At 38.3% G+C, this 19192-nt stretch overlaps 1 protein-coding gene across 1 annotated transcript in view; it reads right to left on the bottom strand.

Moving 5' to 3' along the window:
- The window catches only part of OPHN1 (oligophrenin 1), a 624918-nt gene that overhangs the window by 277250 nt on the left and 328476 nt on the right, over window positions 1-19192 (bottom strand). The window contains exons 11-15 of the mRNA XM_040630677.1: window positions 15684-15775; window positions 10173-10251; window positions 7820-7853; window positions 7221-7283; window positions 5899-5973 (exon numbers count right to left, since the gene is read on the bottom strand). Coding sequence (XP_040486611.1) covers window positions 5899-5973; window positions 7221-7283; window positions 7820-7853; window positions 10173-10251; window positions 15684-15775 — 343 coding nt within the window. The remainder of the gene's footprint in view (window positions 1-5898; window positions 5974-7220; window positions 7284-7819; window positions 7854-10172; window positions 10252-15683; window positions 15776-19192) is intronic.

Below are 19192 nucleotides of genomic sequence, written 5' to 3' on the forward strand. Positions count from 1 at the left end.
ACACACACACACACACACACACACACACACACACACACCTGACCTTAGGAATAAAAATGCCTTGATATGTATTGAAAGGTAAAGCTCCCCACTATACTTGAGTATAATAAAGGTTATTAACCTACAGAGTTGCTTTATAGATGAATGCATAGAGTTCAAGTTTTGCAGCTCCTAAGTGGAGTGCGATATGGTTTTGTTTTATTTGCTAAGGGTATTATTTTTCTGTTATTCAAAGAGCTCATATAATTTGAAGTTGTTCCTTTTTCATACATATTTATTATCTATTTGTCCAGATATATGTGAGTTTAATACTAAAGTCTTCAGACGCTGAATAGTTAGGTATGAATTTTTTAAAAAAACTCGACGATCATCTCTACTCTATTTAACTGTCTACATATGATTACATTAGGTGTTTCATTTGGTTTCTGAAAATTAAATGTATTTTCTTTTAATAGCATAAAGATAAAAGGAGAAATTTTAAAACCTAAATAAGTAACATCTTACCAATGATTTGTTACTTCACTCACTATGTTCATTTCTCTTCTGTTTAGTTCAGTCGGCCTCCGGCATTAGGTAACAGTATCGTGGGAATAATGCTTTTCCATGTACAGCTTCCCAGCCAGAATCAACTTCATAAAGGACACATGTCAATACATCCAGTCTCCCTGCTCTATCTCACCCCTCTGTTTCAGTCATTGTGAAATACTCTCTGAAGCACAAGATATTAGAGTTCCACGGAAGGAACAGTTATTGAGTACCAGCTATGTGCTAGGTACACTGGTATTATCATGAGCATGATTATCAAGATTATAATATAAATATATGTAATTATTATATTATAATATAATAGGCATTATCATTAATAAGATGAGTATGACTGGATAAGGGGTGGAGAAACAGAACACTTAGATGTAGCACCACGCTGTTTGTGAGGTAATCAGATTAGCTTCCCTGAGACTAGAGTAGTTTATGACGGATTCAGCGTGAGTGAAGATGCTACCCCTCAGTTTGTAGGATCTGTTAACCTAGAGCATAGTGCAACAATCTTGGGAGGGGGAAGAATGTGACTAACCCAATGGTGGACTGAATGAAAAATAATTATGGATTTGGATGTGTTCCCCCCTCCCATTGACTCTATGGTCTATGTTATATTTTATTTGCCAAAAAGACAGATTTTCAGGTGGGGAAAGAATGGAAGCTTTTAGCAAACAACAGAAAAAATCCCACAGTCATGTGTTGTAGAAGCTGCTATAAAGAAAGTAGTCTAAAGGTTGTTAAAGTTAAAAAACATAGCTGGAAGTGTACTTTCGACTGGCATAGAGCATGAGACTTAAGGAAAGAAGAGAGAAAAACATGCAGTGCTAGCAAAAGGAGAGGGATGCTCTTCCTCCTGGGATAAATCATGATGAGCCTATACAAAGCCAAGGCAGCCAGGCCCAATGGTGTGGGAACAGATCAGGGTAGGATGAAAAGAAGAAAGACAACTTTGAGGATCCCAGTGAGAATCCCCAGAAGACGAAAAAAAAAAAAAAAAACTTAGAAGGGCAATCACCCCACACAAATAAAAATTCTGTTAGCCCCATAAAGGTAGGAAATGCAAGTGATATATGTTCACTCTAATCTACATCCTTGAGCAAAATGCCTGACCCTTGGTAGATACTCAAATTATTTGCTAAATGAATAAGGATCACCAAATCTAGAATTAGAATTGGGGAAAGGATCAGGGATTACCACTTTTATGCATAAATAAGTAAACTGACACTGTTTTATTTTTTATGTATAAATATTTTATATCTAGAAATTCTTGGTCTACTTTTCAGATATTCATGTAAGTACTGATATTTGGAGCTTGATGTTGAATAGATACAATATGACAGCCCTGCCACTTTCTATGATATTATGAATCAAATTGTATTGCCATGTGTGATTTGAGGGAACCAATTCAGTCCTAATGAAGCCTGTAAGAGAATCAGTAGGATGCTGAGCATGGCACATGTTTTAGCTTATTATATATTAGGTACAAGAATGTAGTGATACTAGACAGAGAATTCTAAACAGTTAATCTGAGTTCAATAATTATTCAGAGACTAAATATTCTGGACCATGCTTTAAGCCCTTTCATAAATAAAAAAGTGTCCTATAGCTTATAAAATATGATGTAACTGGCCAGGAATAGGACAATGTGAATTTTTAAGTCAAGAATGTAAAGCGATGTAATGCAAACATATACTGAGGCAATAATGATGTACTCTATAATACAAAAACACTACACCTGCTATTATTACATGCTGTAGCATCCTGGATTAAGAAGTTGTGGTCCATATATACAATGGAATAGTACTCAGCCATCAAAAAGAACAATTTCTCAACATTTGGTGCAACATGAACAGGACTGGAGGAGATAATGCTAAGCAAAATAAGTCAAGCAGAGAAAGACAATTATCATATGGTTTCACTCATTTATGGAACATAGGAAGTAGGAAGATCGGTAGGAGAAGAAAGGGAAGAAGAAAGGGGGGGTAAACAGAAGGGGGAATGAACCATGAAAGACTATGGACTCTGGGAAACAAACTGAGGGCTTCAGAGGGGAGGGGGATGGGGGAATGGGACAGGCTGGTGATGGGTATTAAGGAGGGCACGTATTGCATGGTGCACTGGGTGTTATACACAAGTAATGAATCAGGGAACTTTACATCAAAAACTAGGGATGTACTGTATGGTGACTAACATAATATAATAAAAATTATTATAAAAAAATCCTCAAAAAGGATTAGAGGGAATACCTAAGCAAAATAAAGAGAATATATGAAAAACCCACACCTAGTATCATCCTCAATGGGGAAAAACTGAGAGCTTTTCTTCTGCAGTGAGGAACAACACAGGGACGTCCACTCTCATTACTGATACTTAATATAGTACTGGAGGTCTTAACCACAGCAATCAGACAACACACACACACACACACACACACACACACACAAAATAAAAGGCCTCCAGATTGGCAAGGAAGAAGTCAAATATTCACTATCTGCAGATGACATGATACTATATTTAGAAACCCTGAAGGACTACACCAAAAACTTGCTAGAACGGATAAATGAATTCAGTAAAGTTGCAGGATACAAAACCAATGTTCAGAAATCTGTTGTATTTCTATACACCAATAACGAAGCAGCAGAAAGAGAAATCAAGGAATTGCTCCCATTTACAACTGCACAAAAAACGTAACATACCTAGGAATAAACCTAACTGAAGAGGTAAATGATGTGTACTCTGAAAACTATAAGACACTGATGAAAGAAATTGAAGATGACACAAAGAAATGGAAAAAGATCCCATGCTCATGGATTGGAAGAATAAATATTATGAAAATGGCTATAGTACCCAAAGCAACCCCTATCAAATTACTGACATCATTTTTCACAGAGTTAGAACAAACAATCTTAAAATTTGTATGGGGCCACAAAAGACCCTGAAGCCAAAGCAATCTTGAAAAAGCAAAGCAAAGATGAAGTCATCACAATTAGGGACTTCAAGTTATATTACAAATCTGTAGCAATCAAGACAGTATGGCAATGGCACAAAAATGGACACATAGAACAGAATAGAAAACTTAGAAATGTACCCACCTCTGTATGGTTAATCTTCAATAAAGCAGGAAAGAATATCAATGGAAAAAAAGACAGTCTCTTCAACAAATAGTATTCAGAAAACTGGTAATCTACATGCAAAAGAATGGAGCTAGACTTTCTTACACCATACACAAAAAATGCATTAAAGACCTACATGTGTGATGGAAAACTATCAAAATCCTAGACGAGAACACAGGCAGTAACCTCTTTGATATCGGCCAAAGCAACTTCTTATTACATATGTTTCCTGAGGCAAGGGAAATAAAAGCAAAAATAAACTATTGGGATTTCATCAAAATAAAAACCTTCTACACAGCAAAGTAAACGATCAACAAAACTAACAGGCAACCTACAGAACAGGAGAAGATATTTGCAAAAGACATGTCTGATAAAGGGTTCATATCCAAAATCTACAAAGAACTTATAAAACTGAACACCCAAAAAACAAATAATTGTTAAAAAATGGGCAGAATACATGAATAGACATTTTTCCAAAGAAGACAAATAGATGGCCAACAGATACATGAAAAAATGCTCAACATCACTCATCATCAGGGAAATATAAATCAAAACTACAATGAGATAACACCTTACACTAGCTGGAATGGCTAAAATTAACAACACAAGAAACAATAGGTGTTGACAAGGATGCAGAGAAAGAGGAACCATCTTGCAGTGTTGGTGGGAATGCAAACTGGTGTGTCCACTCTGGAAAACAGTATGGCAGTTCCTCAGAAAGTTCAAAAGAGAACTACCCTACGATCCAGCAATTATACTACTAGGAATTTACCCAAAGAACACAAAATACTAATTTGAATTATAAATGCACCCCATCGTTTATAGCAGCACTATGAATATAAGCCAAAATATGGAAAGAGCCCAAATGCCCATTGACTGATTAATAAAGAGGTGGTGTATGTTTTTATATACATATATATGTATATAAATGTATATACATATACATACACACACATATATATACAAATGTATATACAAATGTGTATATATATGTGTGTGCATATATACATATATATATATATATATATATATACACATATATATATATAAAACTCAGCCATCAGAAGGAATGAGATCTTGCCATTTGCAACAACATGGATGGAGCTAGGGAGCATTACGCTAAACCAAGTAAGTCAGTCAGATAAAGACAAATACCGTATGATTTCACTCATTTGTGGAATCTAAGAAACCAAACAAGTGAGCATAGGGGAAAAAAAGAGAAAGGCAAACCAAGAACAGACTCTTTTTTTTTAAAGATTTTTTATTTATTTATTCAACAGAGACAGCCAGCGAGAGAGGGAACACAAGCAGGGGGAGTGGGAGAGGAAGAAGCAGGCTCATAGCGGAGGAGCCTGATGTGGGGCTCAATCCCAGAATGCTGGGATCACGCCCTGAGCCGAAGGCAGACGCTCAACCGCTGTGCCACCCAGGCGCCCCCAAGAACAGACTCTTAACCATAGAGGACAAAGTGATGGCTATCAGAGGGGAGGTGGGTAGGGGGATGGGTTAAATATGTGATGGGGATTAAGGATTATATTTGTAATGAGCAATTGTTGTTGTACGGAAGTGTCGAATCATTATATCATACATGTGAAACTATCACACTGTATGTTAACTAACTGGAATTTAAATAGGAACTTTAAAAACTACTAGACATGTAAAAAGGGAAAAAATGTGATGCATAACCAGGTTAGTATTTATTCATTAGCAATACATGTAGAGGAAGAAGCAAAGGGCAGCAAAGATGGAATGCTTGAAAATACCCAGCCAAGATTGAAAAGATCAGAAGAGGAAAAAGGACCTGACAAGAGTCACTTGAAAGGTTTAATACAGATTTTAGAAAAATCACAAGATGTTGAGTCACAGAAGTCACACATGAAGAAAGTTTCAAAAAGGAGGGAGTAGTCCACAAGGAGATCAAGCAAGAGAGTCTGAAAATTGTCCACTGGATTTCACAGAAGATATCTTCTAAGCCTGGCAAAAGTAGTTCCAGTGGAGAGGTTGGAGTAGAAGCCAGATTGCAAAGGTTCTGAGGTGAGGTGTCAATATGATGTGGAGAAGGAGAGATGGTAGTTGTTTCAAGGCAAGATTGTCTCTGAGCCGGGGTAGGCAAATATGTGTACATTTTTCCTTTGAAACTATTTCTTAAATATTCCACACCCTTTTATAGCAATGTCTCCTTTGCCTTATGGTCACATTTATTTTGATACACAATTTCCAATAAGAATTATGAAATTAAAATTGTTACCAAAAAAGGCATTCAGCAGCTTCTGAACCTGAATGTTGCTGCCCACAGTACGGTACAATCCCTCTGTCTTGATCCCTAGGGAAAAAGATTGAGGTCAGTTTTGCTTCCATAGCTAGACCTTTCATTTCCCTCAGGGTAGAGAAATAGGTACTTACACCTTGGTGTCAGTTCAAAGAGGAAAATGTCTCCCTACCCTCTCCAAGCTCTAGGGGAACAGTTTCGAAGCCTCTCTCCAAATTATTCTCTCCATACTTTCATTTGGATTATACCAAGATTTCATTAATGTGAACAGAAAAGAATATACTCTATAGTAAATAGAAAAATATGCTTAGGTGTGTAGCGGCGGGTGGCTGAGAATAGTGCCGCCATCTTGGAAGGGAGCTAGGGTTTAATTGAAAAAGGAGGAAATATCAACCCCGAGTTGCCCGTGAGCAGTGATAAAGGAAGAAAGGGATGGAATATGGCATATGTGAAACAAAAGGCCATTTTGCATATAGGTAAATTCTAGCAACATTTCAAAGATAAAGAGGCTTGGCTCATATACTACCTGCCCACATTGTAAATATTCTCAGAAACTAGAGAGTATCATCAACCTAAAAAAACACTGATTCCACATTTGTCTGACTTCAGCTTTGCACCCCCTCAATTTTTAAACCAGTATGTATTGTGGCAGAAATTGAACTCTTATTTATTTGTGATGGAACTCTCATAACACTACTTGAGGAGTGCCCAGGTATTTGATGCTGTTTGATGCTCTTTCTCTCTCTCTCTCTCTCTCTCTCTGAAATACAAGAGGCTGTACATATCTAATATATACAACTTGGTGACTTTGGAGATAAGTGAAACCAACCATCAGCACAGTCTATGCAGAAACATATTCATCACCTCTAAATCTTTCCTACGGCCTTCTTTATTCATTATTATTTTTTTGTGATAAGAACTCTTAACACAAGATCTACCACCTTAGCACATTTTTAAGTCTGCAATACAGCATTGCTAACTCTGGCTTTACACTGTACAGTAGATCTCTAGGACACAATTCTCTTGTATAACTTAGAACTTTGTACCATTTGATTAATTAAGCTCTTTCTCTTTAAAAGCAGGAAACCACAAATTCTCCCAATATGCTTGGATACCACTGGTTTGGAATTTGCTAGAATTTTATAAATTTGTGTCTAGTGTTCAAGGCTTATAAATAGGTTTCATTGCTAAAATGAGTCCTGACCAACAAATGGCATCATTGCTACTTTAGAGAAATTGCCCCAGAATAAATTCAGAGTGACCAAATTCAAACACCACCAATACTCTGGTACATGTCTTACCTTTGGTCTCAATGACATTGATGCACTTCCTAACAAACTTGAACCCCACTTCATTCAGCTCCACTGTTTCAAACAAAGGAAAACAGAGTTAGGTCCTACTATAACAAGTTTTACCTACCAAACATTTGTCGATCACGCTAGGAGACTGCAGTGAGAGAATAAAGGGTATGGTTTTTCATCTCCAATACCCTTAAACGGAAAGATCTTTTTTTTTTTTTCAGGGGAAGAAGAGCGTTTTTACTCTTATAACACAAAATGCTTTTAGCTATCCTATTGCATTATGTTTGTTTTAGGCATGAACAACATCAAACATGAAATGTTAGGATGGAAATGCACATAATTTCCATCGTGTGTTTAGAACAAGGGAGATATAATGTTCTTCTTTGTATTACTATTACTACCCACACCATAAGCTAAGATAAAGTGACTTCCTTATTTCAATAAGTAGACATATTTAAAAAAATAGGTCTGAATTTTATTCTACACAGAGGCATCAATAAATATGCTTGCATCAATATTACATATTACTGGTGAAAGTAGTAACTGTGATTAGGACAGCTAGCGGTTTGTAATGTCAATAGATCATAAATTTGACTCACTTTCTTCCTGTTTTGTTATGGGGCTGTGGTAGATCTACAAAAGAAGAGAAAGAAAAAGCCATGGCTATTGTGAATCACTGTAAGTAAGTATGGCAAATAATACAAAATCTCTTTCCCCAGATAGTCCATCAAAACCATTAGCGACTCTTAAGCTTTAATAAGATGAAAAAGTGGGCTAAAGAGAATCATCTGTGCCTAGGTCACTAGCAAACACTTGAATTAACGATCTCTGAAGACCAGCAGAGAAGCTCACTGCAGCTGAAGCTGTAGCCTACCCATCTTAGAGATTTACTTAGGTAAAGCTTGGAGAATTTTTCTGATGGAGCAAGAGAGCATGAGAGAAAAGAAATAGTTTTCTAACGGATACGTGGCTAACGGGCGTTGGTGGCAAAATGTAAATGCTCCCAATACAAACCTCCTACCCCAACGGCTAATTAATGGGTGTTTCTCTGTAGGAAAGCCAGTGTCCAACTGAAAGAGATCCATGCATTGATCAAGATTTGTCTGAGTCATATTGAACTACACACTGATAGCTATGTGAGAGACAAAAGAGGAGATCCTTGACTCTTGAAGTCTAGTCCTGCCTCCACCTCTACCTCACTATGAAATCTCGTGCATGTCCTTTTCATTCTCTACACTTCAAAATTCATATCTCTAAAATGATCAGGATTGGAGTAGGTGTCCCTTCAAGTCCTGATTTTCTTTGACACTTTAAACAAAGGCATGTGCACCATGTGTAAGATTAGTGAATTGGGGTGTTTAGTAAAGCCGCAACAATAATAATGTGAAACTGCAGGAAATATGCCTTCGATATGGGATCTGTTAGTCTGCTTTAACAAGCTCTCCTTCTAAAAGAAAATTTTTGGCATATGTCTGTATGCCCCTGGATATTTCAATGAGTGAGATTTCTGTGCTGACCAGCCCTTGCTGCCACTTTTATAAACAAATATTTGTGGAAAGTCTATCATAATCAAGTTGTTAAGGATCCATATTCAGTGGACCCATATTATTCTCCACAAAAAGCCATCTGCATCCTTTGACCTTTAAAACCTAAAGAGAGAACAAGTTCGGAAGAAGGAATCAAGAATAAAATGCCCCACTGAGCCTCCTACCATCTTCCTAGAGAAACATCATAGGCATGCAGTAGTTAAGCTCCAGGATTCTGGGAAGGAGGGAGGAGAGACAGGTCATGCACTACTTTCTGTACGGCAATCCTCACAATACCACTTCTCTCCTCCTACCTTCTTGGTTGCTATAAATGCAATCTGAGATCTGGGCACTCATCTTTAGTCTCCAGGGCACTGAGGAGACACAGAAAGAACACTCTGGAGTATATTTCCCCCTCTTAGCACATTTTTGCCTGACCAAAACAAGAAGATTGGACTCTATCCAAATATTATTGAATCTCAGTAGCTTTGCACTCATTCTTTAGCCCAGGTAGAAGCATCTAAAACTAACATAGCACATTATGGTTGATAGACTTCCATTCATTTGATTTTCCAAAGCAACCCTGTGAGGTAGGTAGAACAGAGATTGTTAAACCCATCTTACTGAATAGAAGAAAACTGAATCTCAGAGAGAGAGAATAACTTGCTCAAAGTCACACAACCACTGAATGGCACAACTAGGATGCAAATTCAAGATTTTGGAATTCCAACACTAAGAAGGCGATATTAGTTCATATACCACTAGAAGAAACCTACATGGAAGATACCAAAGAGAAAAAATGCTTTTTAATCATTTCTGACTCTTCAAGTTGGCGTTTCTATGATCATTACTAAACCTGTTAAGGTACTGCTTGTCTTCCTGAGTAACAATGTTCTAAACAGACTGGTACATCTTGAGATACGGGATGGCAGTACCATCTTCTCCACCAGCTGTACCCTTAAAGAGAACAAGCTGACTTGGGAATGTCAGATGGGGGCAGGAAACCATTTTGAATAAAATCTTAATAAATGCTTATTCCGTTATGATAATTATTTTCCATCTTTCTGTATGAACACATATTAATTTTATAAACTGAAAAAAAAGGCTTAATATTCTTTCCTAAGAAGATCTTGTGGGCACAGCTGCATAAGGTAACACCGAAGCCAGAAGCTGAGAAACCTGAAATCTAGGCCCAGCCGTTATGCCTTTTCTGAGAGTAAGCCCAGAGAAGTCCCTCACCCTCTCTGGAACTCAAACTGCCTTACTTTTTAAACAAGAAATGTCAAGTCAACAATTCCTTCTAGATCTAAAATTTTGAGTCTGATGATCTGACCTTTTAATTGTCCTAGATGCACTGGTACCACTAAGGGCACTCACACACTGGATTATGGTACTGAGGTTTCTCTAGTATCCTGAGGTAACTTACAGGTTCTTTTCCATCCATGGCCTCCATCCATAGCCTTCTGTTAGCTTCTGAAAGGGCCTGCAAAGTGATGGTTCCTGGCCTAAGAGGGAAGAAATGACAAGTTAAAAGTAGAAAACTCACTTGAGAGAATGGAGTCTTGTGATCTCAGGTCTCTCTCAGCCCTGGGAGGTGTCACATTGAGCAGGCACATACAGAATTCCAATGTTTCAAAATCTCTTTTACTCAAAAAAACAATGAAACATTTAGAGAACGGTGACTTTGGGAACCCTAGAGGAGGTGGTATCTTGGCAACCTCACGCCAGGGTCGGGCAAGGAAATGGGAAGGTAGATGCCAAGATACCTCACCATAATACACACTTAAATTGGCTCCATTGTACTTGAGCCAAACTGTGGCTATCTCTGCCTTTCTCTCTTGGAAGCTAGCAGTTTGGTCTGGGCTCTAGGAGTAAGCATGTTCAGCATGGGCACATTCATCCGTCAAAAAAAGTGGCTTTGCTACTTCCCCCATCTATGATGTCCAAAGAGTATTTCCAGTTGGAAAGAATTCAACAACATGCACGCTGGCTCAGCACAGGGAGGAGGCCTTTTGGCTGACTTAAGCAATCTTATGACTAAAAATAACTAACAGTTATTGAATGTTCACTAGGTACCAGGTTCTGTTCTAAGTACGTGATATGAATTAATTCATATAATCTACCCAGGAACGTATAGAGCAGGTACTATATAGGAATCCCTATTTTACAGAAAGGGAAACTGAGGCATTGATAAGCTCACACAGTGGGTAAGTATAGAGCCAGGATTTAAATATAGAAATTCTGGTCCAACAGCCATGTTCTTTCTTAACTGGCATTTTCCCCATAGGAGATAGCCTCAAACAGATTTTTTTTTCTATTTACTTGTAGGATACCTACAACCAGAGATACTTCAAGTTGGTATACAATATATGGGCTTTTTAGACCTTCACGACCAAACTGGGAATTTCAGATTGACCGTATTATTGCAGATATAAAGTCTCCTTGCATTACCTGTGTATCTGCGCCATTATGAGAAACTGGTTCCTCTTACTCCTTCTGTTAAGGTAAGACCTCTCTCAGAGTCATGGAATGATAAGAACAATGACAAGAGGATTCAGAGAGCCTGGAAAAGTAACTGGGCCTCCATGGGCCTCAGTTTTTTTATCCATAAGGGAGTTGGACCAGATGAGCTGGGAGGTCCCTTCCAGTTTTGATATCATGGAATTCCTATTTCACTTTCTATTAAAGTACATCTTAAAAAGGAAAACCTCCAAATGATCTTAAAGCCAATATCAACTAAAACCCAAGAGTTGGTTTTGGACACTGGATTCTTTCAAGTTTACCTTTCTCTAACCAATAACCAACCTTTTGGACATATCACATAGGGCTAGAAAGTCTAGAAATCTTTGTAAAGACAGCTACCCAGCTGAATCTTGAAGCCAGAGGAAGAACAAGGAAATGAGCAACAGACATAATAGCAGACAGTACAGACCAGATATGACATTAAACCCATCCTGGAACTCAGCTTCCCTATCTGGGAAATGAAAAATCCAGTATGTGTCTTCTCTTAACCTTACAGAGAGGCTGAAAGAATAAATAAGTGACTACTCAAGAAGCATGTGAGGATTCTTGGGTGCCATAGAAAGTCAAATTCACAGAATGATATTGATAAGAACAGGATGACAAAGTAGAAAGAACACTGACTTCCAGTCCAGGATCTTCCATTGACTATCTTTATGATCTTAGACAAATGCCCTGCCCTTCCTAATGTCCCAATCAGTCATCCAGAATAAAACAGCATATATAGCACATGTGCACTACAGTGAAGTGGTTAAGAGTGTGGGTTTGAAGACCAGAATTCCCGGATTTTGATCCTGGCTCTACCATTTGCTAGCTGTTACCTAAGCTGCTTAATTTCTCTCTGTCTCCTTGTCTTCCTTTGTGAAATTGGGATAACAGCCCATACCTCATAGAACTGTAGTGAGGATTAAAGGAAATTATACACTTCAAGGGCTGAGAATAGTGCCTGGTACAGAGGCAAATGTAAGCAGTTGTTGTTATTGTTATTATAGTTGTTGTTATTGCACTTCAAGCTCTATGAACTATAAGCCTGTGGTTTCAAATATTGGCAGCAAAGCTAATTGTTTTTTTAAAGATTGTATTTGAAAGAGAGAGAGCACAAGCAGGGGGAGCGGCAGGCAGGGGGAGAAGGAGAAGCAGTCTTTTCACTGAGCGAGGAGCCCAATGCAGGGCTCGATGTGGGGCTCAATCCCAGGACCCTGGAATCATGACAAAAGGTGAAGGCAGAGGCTTAACCAACTGAGCCACCTCAGCACCCTGGCAGAAAAGCTAATTAAAAAATAAGTTACCCTCTATTCCTGAGATAGTAAAAGGGACTCAAAGAATCCTTTGCTCTCTGTGCTGCAGGGACATGAGTACAGGTGCCTGATGTCTGCTGGGAATGCTGACTTTGTTTCTAGTAAATACCAGATTTACTAGACAGGAAAGCAGATGCCACACTCCTCAGAAAACTCCATGTGTGCAGAGGTACCTCAGCACCTGTTCATTATTATATTTGACGCTTTATTTCACAACATGTTTATTCGCCTTATAAGACAATGGAACAAAATTTCTAAGAAAACATAGACTTTGGAGGGGCGCCTGGGTGGCTCAGTCGTTAAGCGTCTGCCTTCGGCTCAGGGCATGATCCCAGGTCCCTGGGATCGAGCCCCGCATCAGGCTCCATGCTCCGCTGGGAGCCTGCTTCCTCCTCTCCCACTCCCCCTGCTTATGTTCCCTCTCTCACTGGCTGTCTCTCTCTCTGTCAAATAAATAAATAAAATCTTTTAAAAAAAACATAGACTTTGGAGACCTATAAAGAGTGCTTGAGCTCAGCCTTGCCACTATGTGACTTTGGGCAAGTCTCTTAACATATTCAAGTCTCATCTCCTCACCTATAAAATGGGGGAGGGGGATTAAATGAGTGAATATTTTTTAAGTGCCCAATATGTGGTAACTAAAATCACAGACATATCAAAACCTTAATTCCCGGTTCTGGTCTCAGAATTCCTCAGTGTATGGAATGGGAAAATACATTTAAAAGTAACACCAAATTTAGTATCTATCATAAGCCATGCATAGTGCTAGGTGCAAGATATATGAAGATAAACTGGTCCCAGCACCCAATCTCAGGGCCAAATTATTTGCAACTGCTTGAGTCTATGGGAATATTATTTGCAAACAGCTTGCAAATTTAAGCTGAAAAGGGAATCAGAATGAAACTAGACACAGAAAATGTTTATTTCTTGTAAGCACTTTGATGCTACAGAGTGAGAGATAATAAAGGTTCGTGAAAGAGAAGCCACAGCCAACAGTCATTTTCTGCAATAAATAGGAGTATAGTTCCCCCCTTCCAACTAGGCCTGAAGCTGTTGGAAAAATGAGTGACAGCTGTATGGTTACCAGTAATGATGTTTACTATTACAACCATCTTTGGTCAGGACCATCCACTTTTAACAACGAAATCATATGGATTAACAAACAGAAATTTCAAATGGGGAAAAGGACTTTTTACATATTTCCAGACTAAAAAAAAAAAAAGTGTCCTCATCTCTTAGTATAATCTTTATGATTCCAGTCATCAATAGTTTTGTTCATATGATATTGTAATTCAACCTTTAAGTCCCTTTCTAGGAATCTGACCGTTTTGTTAAGTTCTATTCAACTACGCGGTACCTAATACATAGAAATGATAGGCTGAAATAACATGTACAAACATTTGTTCACTAAATTTTGATCAACCTCTCAACTACACAATATGCTCTTCTCCAAAGTAACTCCAAATGCTCTCATTTCAAAATTTCAAGGTTAAATTCACCTCTGATAAAACTGTCCAGGTCCAGAAAACAAAAAGAGGACACTGGAAAGAAACGAATGCAACAAAGTACAAAGTCTGAAAGCCTTAGCTGAAATCAGAAAGTTGAAAACTATTTCTAGTTTACCTGCAAAGTAGGGGAAGTCTATATCATGTTTGTACCAAGTGGGGGGAAAAGACTCCCCAATACCACTACCATCCTCCATCCCTTCTATCTCCCCTTAAAATGTGTTCCAATTCACTTGTTCTTGTATATTTTATTAGGAGATAAAAGAATGAGTTTTGCTGAATGGGAGAAGATATTTGCAAATGACATATCTGATAAAGGGTTAGTATCCAAAGTCTATAAAGAACTCATCAAACTCAACACCCAAAAAACAAATAATCCAATTAAAAAATGGGCAGAAAATATGAATAGATATTTTTCCAAAGAAGACATACAGAAGGCGAACAAACACATGAAAATATGCTCCACATCACTTGCCATCAGGCAAATACAAATCAAAACCACAATGAGATACCACCTCACACCTGTCAGAATGGCTAAAATTAACAACACAGGAAACAACATGTGTTGGCAAGGATGTGGAACCCCCTCATAGTGCTGTTGGGAATGCAAAGTGGTGCAGCCATTCTGGAAAACCGTATGGAGGTTCTTCAAAAAGGTAAAAATAGAACTACCCTATGACCCAGCAGTTATACTACTAGGTATTTACCCAAAGGATACAAAAATACTGATTTGAAGGAATACATGCACTCTGATGTTTATACCAGCATTATCAACAATAGCCAAATGATGGAAAGAGCCCAAATGTCCATCAACTGATGAATGGATAAAGAAGATACTGTGTACACACACACACACACGCACGCAAACACACACACGTGCGGGCACATGCACAATGGAATATTACCCACCCATAAAAAAAGAATGAAATCTTGCCATTTGCAACAACGTGGATGGAGCTGGAGTATATTATGCCAAGTGAAATAAGTCAGAGAAAGACAAATACTGTATGATTTCACTCTTGTAGAATTAAAGAAATGAAACCGATGAACATAGGGGGAAAAAAGGCAAACCAGGAAACAGACTCTTAACTATAGAAAACAAACTGGGGTTGCTGGAGAGGAGGTGGGAGGGTGGGTTAAATGGGTGATGGGCATTAAGGAGGGCACTTGTAATGAGCACTGGGTGTTGCCTGTAAGTGATGAATCACTAAATTCTACTCCTGAAACTACTATTATACTATACGTTAACTAACTGGAATTTAAATAAAAACTTGACACCACAAAACAATAAAAGAATGAGTTTTGTTATCTCATCCCTGTGGCATCACCAAATGTTGACCATTGCATATCTGACAGCAAATTAAATCCTAGGAGTGACTTATTCTACCTAGAGCAGGTGAGGCAAAGATGACTGAACCTTCCACAGGGAGAACCAGCTCTGGGCCAGGTCTAACAGGGATTCCTGTGAACAGCAGGCAGAAGAGCCAAGACAATACTGTCACGAATAGATTTGCTCATTTTCATCACAAGAGATAATAGACGAAAATAAAAGATCTACTCAGGCTCAGCACCTGGCACATGAAGACATTACCAATTCATACTAGCACAGCTTACCTTTCATTAGTTTCTATATCAAAACAGAACCTTTTGTCGATAGACTCTGTCTTCCTCCTCACGCAGTACTTCAGGGTTAAGTCCAAAGGCCCCTGATATAAGAGAAGGATTAATAGCCAATTTGAAAAAAAAATGCACAGAAGTTTCTTCTGCCTCCTGCAGTAGCCTCAGCCACTTGGAAGGCATCTGTCAGGGCAGCAGGAGTAATGTTTAGCCTCACTGAGAACCTTGTCCCTACACACTGGGTGTTACACGCAAGTAATGAATCATGGAATTTTACATCAAAAACTGGGGATGTACTGTATGGTGACTAACATAATATAATAAAAAATTATTATTATTTAAAAAAAAAAAGAACCTTGTCCCTTCAAACAGTATTTGCCGCAGATGGTTTCTTCTTGCTCCAACAATTAATCGTTGAGACCAGGACAAAATGCTCAGGGTAAGTCAGTACTCTTTTCCAAGCATGGTAGATTAAACAGGAAGCTCATTATACATAATATAAGGGGAATGTAGGACAAATGGGCTGACCAAATGGCATTAAGTGTACCAAATAAAATTTTCATAAAACCTCCAGGTTGGAAGTGGCTTTATGTTACCCTCCTTCCATTAAATTGGCAGATGGATGAGGGGAGAGAAATATTTTCATTCCCCACCTCCGGACTCTTCAGGAAGACAGGAATCACAAAAGCAATCTCTCCAAAGATAGGGCAGGAGTAGAGAAAATGAGCAAATTTATATATTACTCAAAGTTCCATTTGATATTTCATATATGCAGAATAGTGTAGCCCACCTTAGTCTTATGGGCACTTAATAAGGCCACTGAACTCCACTGTGTCCACAGATTAAAATTTCCCAATCCCACATTGTTCAGTTTCCCTCTATCATCTCAACAGAGACAATGTGGTATACGAAAGAGAAGTAACATTTATCAATTACCTACCATTTGCCACACATTATGCTAGGTATCTTTAAACCAATTTTCTTCATAATAACCCTTAGAAAGAAGTGAAGCTCAGAGAGGTAAAATGGCATAACCAAAGTCACCCGAGTCGACATAGTGGAAATAGTAATAAACTAGGAAGTTTAAAACCTGGGGTTTTGTCTCAGTTATGCTATTTACTAGCTTACAACCCAGGGCAAATAATTTTCTTCTCTGAATCTTAACTTCACAATCTATTAAATGGGGAAAATGCTGACCACCTTGCTGCCAGGAATTCAGAAACACTTCCCAAGTGCAGATCTGGGTCTAGGTACTATGCCATCCGAACTGGCCTATACAGTTGATCCAACAGATCAAACAATACTTCTTTCTTATTGGCACACTCAACCCCCTTTCAGGCCTATCCTTTTGCTGCCCCTATACTATAAAAACTCAACTCTAAATTCAACCTTCAATCTGCCTTCTTTACCCCAATACTGAGGGGTATTACTAGTCTTTCGAGATGGCAGTAATTAACAGCATCATATACTCAGCCTCCCTCTTTAAACTCTCAACTCCCTCAGATTCAGAGGCATCATAGCTCAGGGGCCTCGGCCCTCTCTATTACTCCTCCATCTGTTTTATGCCCCATCCATGCAGAAGTGCTCTCATTTCACACATGTCAGAACTCTCATGACTCCAAAACTGCAAATAATGCTTCTTCCACCTGCAATGACTATCTATATTCCTGGTCTGCCTCAACTCTTAATTGTTCTACAAAGTGCAGTTCAGCTTTCATTTCCTCCAAAATTCTTCCCCAATCCCATACACTGCTCACTATGTGTTTAACACATTATACTAAAGCTTCCTGCTTTTGTGCCTTATTTCCCCAACTGACTGAGAACTCAAGGACATGGGCAGCATCTTATTTATCTTTATATCTCTAGAATCTAGGAAAGAGTTAGTGGCTAGGAAATTTTTATGAACTACAGTATCATTCTTGCCATTTTTCTGATGAGGAAAATGATACTGAGTAACATTATGTAATGTACTTGGGGTCAAAAAGCTCCTAGGTCACAGAGCTAGGATTTAAACCCAGTTGTTGAAAGTCAAAATACAGCACTCTTTCCTCTTACCACAACTGCCTNNGACAGGGAAATAATGGGGATCTTATAAAACAGAATATGGGAAGACAACCTATTAAGTGAGCAGGACAACACAAATGGAAGTTGATAGGCTGAAATAGTAGGCAACACTGGTAAATACCATAGTCAGAAAGAGGCCTAATTCCTCCATCTTCAAATTGAACTATTAATACTTGACACGACTACTGGGAAAGTAAATGAGACACATGCCAAAAGTGTCTAGCTCAGTGCCTGGCACACGATAGATGTTCAATAAATAGTGGATTTTAAGGTGTTATCATAGTCTCGCTTACTTGTATTACTTACCTTTCTAAAATGCAAACCAGTAATAGGAACTGAGAGAACTGACAAGAAATCACTTCCAACTTCATTTTAGGGAAACTCAAGGTACTACTTTACCTTCCCTTCTTTCTAAATAGAGAACCAAGTTCCTCTTTCTACTCCATAAGGAATCCCATATTAAAACTGCTTAGGCTGACACTACTGCAATTTTACAAGCTGCCACTCAACGAAAAGGGAAGAAGGAAAGAAAAACTAAAAGGAGAGCTTGTGCTCATCTCCTAGGAGGATATGAAAGTGGTATGTACTGCATCTGCGTTGAGCTTTGCAGTAGGTACCTGAGCAGGAGAGAAAGGGCCTAAATCAGCTTACTTTTTGGGACAGTTAACGTGTGTAGGAAAAGAAAAGGAAAAAACTCCAGGACGGTGCGTATAAGCACTAGAAAGTAAGATGCATCAGCTAATTTGTGACAGAAATGGAAAAAATATTGTGGTAGAACACAAGACAAATTTATTGAAGTCACATTGAAAGGTACTTTGGTAATTAACAGACTGGAAACTAAGAAGAGTTTTGGAGTCAGAAATGAGTAACTGGCCCATATAGAAGCATGGATGAGGGTTCTGGAAACCCCATTTGGTACACTTCATTAGAGGTGTATTCCATCTCCAACACACATTCAAAGCTGAGTGATACAATTTTTGGTTAAAGACAAAAAAGGCAGTTTTCAATCGCCTGACACCAATTCTCAGTGCTCTCTAATTTTCTGTGAACAAGCCATACAAGAGAGATCCTCCATGGAAAGCAAATTGGCCCAATTTTTCTCTAAATTTCTGCCTACCAAAATTGGGTCTTCTCGCACCACCAAGGTTTAGTGCTAACAAATGAACCTTGTTTTACTCTGTAAACAATTTGTAAAGAATAGAAATCCTTAAAAATCATGCCTTAAGACCCAGTCTAAGAGACAGTTTCAGGGACACATTAAACTACTTTTAGAATATGAACAGCCAATCTATAAGCTTTTATCTTAGTAAACCCGAAAGAGAGAGAGAGAGAGAATTTCCAAAACCTCTACAAAGGTAGGCAAAAGTGAGATGAAAGAATAAAAATTTTTGGCTGTGTGATCATATATATACATATATATATATATATATATATATATATAT

The sequence above is a fragment of the Ursus maritimus genome, assembly GCF_017311325.1.
Source record: "Ursus maritimus isolate PB19 chromosome X unlocalized genomic scaffold, ASM1731132v1 scaffold_X1, whole genome shotgun sequence".
NCBI lineage: Eukaryota > Metazoa > Chordata > Mammalia > Carnivora > Ursidae > Ursus > Ursus maritimus.